The sequence below is a fragment of the Grammomys surdaster genome, unplaced genomic scaffold, assembly GCF_004785775.1.
Source record: "Grammomys surdaster isolate TR1022 unplaced genomic scaffold, NIH_TR_1.0 166, whole genome shotgun sequence".
Taxonomy (NCBI): domain Eukaryota; kingdom Metazoa; phylum Chordata; class Mammalia; order Rodentia; family Muridae; genus Grammomys; species Grammomys surdaster.
In genome coordinates, this window is record NW_021604614.1 from 443,383 (window position 1) to 449,460 (window position 6,078).

The following is a 6,078-nucleotide window of genomic DNA, read 5'->3' on the forward strand; positions in this document are numbered from 1 at the left end:
ACCGCTGAGCCACGCCCCCAGCCCCTCACTGGGGGATTCTAGGCAGGTATTCTTTTACTGAGCCACGCCCCTAACCCTGAGTGGAATAGTCTAAGCAAGGGCTCTACTACAATACCAAGGTACAGAAAGCATCAACCCACATATTATTACTCCTTCACCCTGTGAGGGAAGCCAGATCTTAAGGACAAGGGAGAGGCAAAGGGCAACCACAGCCCAGGATTTCTCATTCAACCACAGAACCCTCAGGCTCAGGGATGTGTTTGAAGGGGAGCTCCCAGGGGCAAGGAGAGAAGGAAGAGAGATAACCCATCTTCAAGGCCCAGGCCTGGGGCTATGTCTCAGGAGTGTGGAGTAGTTAGAACTGGGTCTATTCAGGTTTTCTTTTATGAGATACCTAAGGCAGGTATCATAAACTCATTGAGCCTCCCCTGACTCTTCATCCCTGAAAAGAGCTCCCTGGTCCTTGCCCTGGGGACTGGAGTGACTCCATAATAGGACAAGGTAAGCAAACCCCTCTAGCAATGGGACCAGCCACAGTTGATCTCAGAAACCCCTTTTAGCACCCCTCTGCCTCGTCCTCACCATCAACAGAGGCCAGAGAGGCAGGGCAGGCAGGTAGGAGGGGAAATAGATGAGGAGGAGGGCAGAGTGGGAAGGTAGGAAGAGGGACTGGAAGCCAAAGAGAGTGAGCAGGTATTGTCCTGGCAGTGGGCAGATGAATTACAAGGGAGAGGTATCAGGGTGATGCACACTGTGCATGCAGAGGTGGAAACTAAGGCAGGGTCCAGGACAGTGTGTACAGCCAGAGGACAGCGCCCGGGAGCCCAAGCACGTCTCCGTCTATGGTTATACAAACATGAGGGCCAAGCAGGTGAGTTATCTCCTTCCTGCTCCCCGCCCTTCCGTAGGCCCTGGAGAAGCTCGCTCACCCTTTAGTTTCTCCCCAAACATGGTCAGGAAGACTGTGAAGTTGATGGGCCCTGGGGCTTCCTTCACCATGGCTTCCAACTCCTCGTTCTTGACATTTATGCGACCTGGAGAGGGGGAGGGGAAGAGTGTAAGGGGCCTGGAGGGACACCACCTGCAAGAAGCCAGGGAGAGTCCTGCTGTCTCTCCTGCTTCTATGAGTCAACCTGTCTCCACCTGGCCCTGTCCACCCATTAGGGAGATTTGGGGGAAACATTGGAGTCTACAGGTTATTGGCCCACCCCTCCCCCAACTTCCCCTCCCTCCTCTCAAGCTTCCTGGAAAGCAGAGCAAGACTCTCTGAATCTCCCTTTCACAGATTCAAAAATGAAACAAAAACAAACAAAGGCAAAAGGGAGGGAGAAGGAGAAGAAGGAGGAGGAGGAGGAGGAGGAGGAAGAAAAGGGGGAGGGACAGAAGGGGGAGGAGGGGGAGGAGGAGGGCAGCATGAGGACCCTCAGCCTCAGGTCTCATGCACTCCTAGGTCCCAGTGGGCACTCAGGTTCCCAGAAACTCAAAACTCAACCCATATTGGTGCCTTAGGTCAACCACCCTATCTTCTCCAAACCCAACTTTCTTCTGTTTCATTTTGAGACACTGTTTTGCCATGTAATATAGGCAGACACTCACACTAAATCAGAAATCCCCCTGCCTCGGTATGAGAGTGCTGGGATTACAGACATGTATTATAGCACCTCTTGGACCTCTCACTACCCCAGGGCCTTTGCACAACGTCAAAAAAAATCTTAAAATGTCTTTCCCTAGCCATCAAGTCCTCCTGTCGCATTGGGAACCTTCCTCTCCACTGGGCTTCCCAGTTCTCAAGCCCCTCACTGAGGCTGCCTTGGCCTACCCTTCTCACCTCAGTCATTAGCTCTACCCTAAGCCCCAAGCTTTCCCAGCTCTACTCACCCAGTGCAGCAAAGGTGTCCCTCAGGTCCTCCTTGTCAATAAAGCCGTCACGGTTCTGGTCCATGATAGTGAAGGCCTGATGAAGACATTGGCTCTGAACCGCCAGGGCCCACCCAGACCCTGCCCTTCTCCCCAGGGTGTCCTTGGCTGTCTGCAGCAGTAGAAACCTCAACCTGGAGCCTGTGAGCACCCCAAGTGCCAATTTAGTTTCGTGCACACTGCACCCTGGGAACTGTAGTCCACCCTCTCTGAACCTCTATCCTGAGTGCTTTGGGACTCCACACTCATTCTCTCATTTCAAGAGCACAGCGACTCCAAAAGAGAGACTAAGGCTCAGAGATGGAAACGGGGGCTCAGAAAGGGAAAGGCGTTTCCATAGGTCACACAGCAAGTACAGGCTCCGGTAGAGAGTAGAGCAACAGAGGGAGCCGTGAGGACCTTGAGGACTGAGGACAGCGTGGGCAGCCACAGTGGGCTCCTTGAACAACCTCTGTGAATCCCGGCGATCCTCCTGTGATGGCCTATCTTTATTGTTAATTTGGCTGGCTTTAGAATCACTCTCTGGGCACATCTGTGAGGGGTTTTCTTTTCTTTTTTTTTTTTTTTAAAGATTTATTTATTTATTATATATGAATACACTGTAGCTGTCTTCAGACACACCAGAAGAGGGCAGCGAATCTCATTACGGATGGTTGTAAGCCACCATGTGGTTGCTGGGATTTGAACTCAGGACCTCTGAAAGAGCAGTCAGTGCTCTTAACCACTGAGCCATCTCTCCAGCCCCATGTGAGGGGTTTTCTAGACTGGGCTAATTGAGGTGGGAAAACCCACCTTAAGTGAGGGCAACAGCATCCCGCGGGCTCAGTTTTTGACTGAATGAAACAGAGACACGAGCTAAGCACCAGCGCTCATCTCTCTTGACTTCCTGCCCCTGGCTGCGGTGTGTGTGACCAGCTCAGGTTCCTGCTCCTAGACCTTCCCCAACCCTCACAGACTGTACCTTAGAATTGTGAGCCAGAATTAGGGAAGCCTTCCTTCCTTAAATTGCTTTTGTCAGGCATTTTGTTGCAGCAACAAGAAAACTAACTAATATAGACTCCCAGGGTCCCCAGGGCCGCCAGCGCCACCAACCAACCTCTTTAAACTCCTGGATCTGGGACTGGTCAAACATCGAGAAGACGTTAGAGCTGGCTGTGCCTTCTACTCTCTTCCGGGCTCTTCTGGGTGCCTGGGGGAAAGAGGTAAAACCTTGTAGCCTTTGCCTCTTTCAGAGGTCACCAGTCACCAGTGTCAGCCACAGGTACCTGAACACCTCGGTCCAAGGAGGTTCCTTCTTCCTCATACACACGGCAGCCAGCTGAAGCACTTGGACCGAGTTTCACAAGTGTCAACTGGACAGGACCTAGAGTCACCATAGAGACAAACCTCTGGGCATGTCTGCAAGGGAGTTTCTAGATTAGTTCATTGAGATGGGAAGACCTACCCTAACAGTGGGTGGCATCATCCCATGGGCTGGAGTCCTGAACTAAATAAAAGGAGGCAGTGACCTGAGTACCAGAGTTCTCTGCTTTGTGGCTGCCAGTGCAGTGAGATCAGCCGCTTCATCCTCTTGCAGCCATGACAACCCCACCGGAAGCTGGGCGGTATCCTTGAACAGTGAGCCAAAACAAAGTCCTCCTCCTCCTCCTCCTCCACCACCTCTTCCTCCTTCTCCTCCTCCTCCACCTGGCTTTGGTAGGTTTTGTTTGTTTGTTTGTTTTTTTGGGTCTTTTTTTTTGTTTTTTTGTTTTTTTGTTTTTTTTGTCTTGTCACAGCATGAAAGAAGTATCTAATACAACAGTCTTGCTTTTCTCAGCTTGGGGGAGAAGTCTGCAGAGTGTCTACTGCGCAGGGTGGGGCAGCTGTTCCCAACCCAGTCACCCACCCATGCCCAGGCTCCCGAAGCAGGTGGGCTCTTTTCTATCCCCAGCCTTTGTGTGGGACTTCCGGATCTCCCACTAGTCACCATCTACTCTGCTGAGATCCTAGTCTTGTCCAGCTGCTACAAGCTTCCAGAATGTTCTTAGCATACTGTTTCGGCTCTTAGTCCTGCAAGAGTATTTCTAGACAGGACCTCAGCACTCCCTGTCCACTCGTACGGGTTCCTTCCCCTCCCCAAGTCCACTTTGAGCTTCTTCTATCCCAAACATCTGGTCCATAGCGTGCATGTGTGTGTGTGTGTGTGTGTGTGTGTGTGTGTGTGTGTGTGTAGGTTAGAGGACAGAGTTCAGGTGTTGGTTGTCTCCTTCCTTCCATCATGTGAGGGATCAGAGAGATTGAATATTGAATTCAGGTCATCAGCAAGCATCTTTTACTGTCTGGGACATTTCTCAGTTACAGTTTTGAGACAAGATCTCTGGTTGGCCAGAGTTTACCTATTCAGCTAGGCTGGCCAGCTAGCAAGCCTGTGTGACCCGCCATCTCTGTGTCCTCAGGGTTAGTATGTCCACAGCACTGGGACTACAAGCATGTGACACCACACCCAACTTTTTTCCACCTGAGTTCTGGGGAATCAAACTCAGGACTGTATGTTTACAGAGCACACATGTTACCAACACAGCTCTCTGCCCAGCTTCTTAAACGTGACTCTCAGTGTCAGAAAGGAACAAACGTCTGGGCCCAGGGTCCCTGCCAGATAGCAACCATCTCTAGTCCCTCTAGCTGGGGTTTCCCCAGCTTTGCCCACACTCACCTTAGCACCTGTGTGGTCTCCCCACTCTCCCTTTTCCCTAGGGCTCCTGGGCCCATGTCAGGAGCAACAACCCAGCGACTTATAATTAGCTTTTACTGGGTGCTAGTCTTGAGTAATCCTTTGAAAGAGGGGGGTGGCTGACAAGGAGGCCACACGTGGGATGCTCTAAGCCTAGGAAATATTTATAAATCCCATCAGATATAAAGAAAAGAACTCCCCTGTGGAGTTCATCTCTTGTAATTACATATACATTTCCCTCTGATTAATAAAAAAATTATTGCTTCCGTCAGCCGGATATTCCACTAGTTCTCAGGGCTGTGGCACACACACACACCCCACACACATGTGTTTTCCACTCTGGCCTTTCAGGTCCACCTGGTCACGGGCCCTCTTGTAGGCTAAGAGCCCTACAAGACAGGAAGGGCTCAGCTTTTATCTGGCTTGGAAGTTCAAGTCCATACTACACCTCTGAAAGATAAGTTTTATTCTGAAGGAAACAGTCCAAGAAAGGAGGGGGAGCTACCCTGACCTGGATTTTCACCCTGGCCTTGTGATAAGAAAAGCAGATCACGTGACTGGAGAGATTAGCTTAGTGGGTAAGAGTGCTTCCTGAAGAAGCAGGAAGACCTGACTTCAAGTTCTCAGAAATTCCATAAAAATCTGGGTGCATTTGACCCCCACCTGTAACTCTAAGGGTAGGGGAGGTGGAGACAGGGGCATTGCTGGAGTTTGCTCTGCTAGGTCAACTCCAAGATCAGTAAAAAGACCCTGTCTTAAGGGACTATGGTGGCCAGTGACAGTTCAGGACAGCTGACATCCTCTCAGGCCTCTGCACAGGTATATGTGCGCACACATGCGTGCACACACACCATTCACACTCCTGAAGTCTCTGTCTCCCTGCTTGCATTAATCTTTAGTTCTCTGACGACCAAATTTATTGTTTTCTTTTTATTTATTTAGTTTACATCCCAATCGTTGCCCCTCCCAGTCACCCCCCACAATCCCCGCCCCATCACGCCTCCTCTTCTCCTGTGAGAGGGTAGAGCTCCACTGGGTACCCCCCACAAACTTTTATTTTTTTTAAACTCAGGGTCTCATGTAGCCCAGGCTGGCCTCAAACTCATTATGAAGAAAAGGATGATCTTGAGTTTCTGATCCTCGGGTCTCCCTCCACCTCCCATGTGCTGGGGTGAGAGGCGCGTGTCACCCTGGCGTGTCAGTTTATGTGGTGCTGAGGATGGACCGCAAAGCCTCACAGATGCTGAGCAAGGGCTCTACTGACTAAGCCACACCCCCAGACCCTCTTTATATAAATCAAAAATAATCCCTGCCTCAAAACATCAGCATGATTACAAGGCACCTTCTATCTCTAGCCAAAGCCTAGGTCTAGTCCCTTCCTTGTCCCCAAAGAGCTTATAGTCCTGTAGGCGATAGGACATTAATACAAAGTGATCAAGGGAAGGACAGGT

General features: G+C 50.7%; 1 protein-coding gene across 3 annotated transcripts in view; it reads right to left on the reverse strand.

Moving 5' to 3' along the window:
* Positions 1 to 3,284, reverse strand: part of Myl10 (myosin light chain 10) — an 8,856-nt gene extending 5,572 nt beyond the window's left edge. For 2 of the 3 annotated variants that reach the window (XM_028766097.1, XM_028766099.1), the window contains exons 1-3: positions 3,014 to 3,284; positions 1,879 to 1,954; positions 930 to 1,034 (exon numbers count right to left, since the gene is read on the reverse strand). In XM_028766097.1, the coding sequence (XP_028621930.1) occupies positions 930 to 1,034; positions 1,879 to 1,954; positions 3,014 to 3,049 (217 nt within the window). In that variant the 5' untranslated portion in view covers positions 3,050 to 3,284. Of the gene's footprint in view, positions 1 to 929; positions 1,035 to 1,878; positions 1,955 to 2,709; positions 2,759 to 3,013 lie in introns of those variants that run through there. The other variant, XM_028766098.1, reaches the window with a different exon arrangement.
* Positions 3,285 to 6,078: the final 2,794 nt, after the last annotated feature.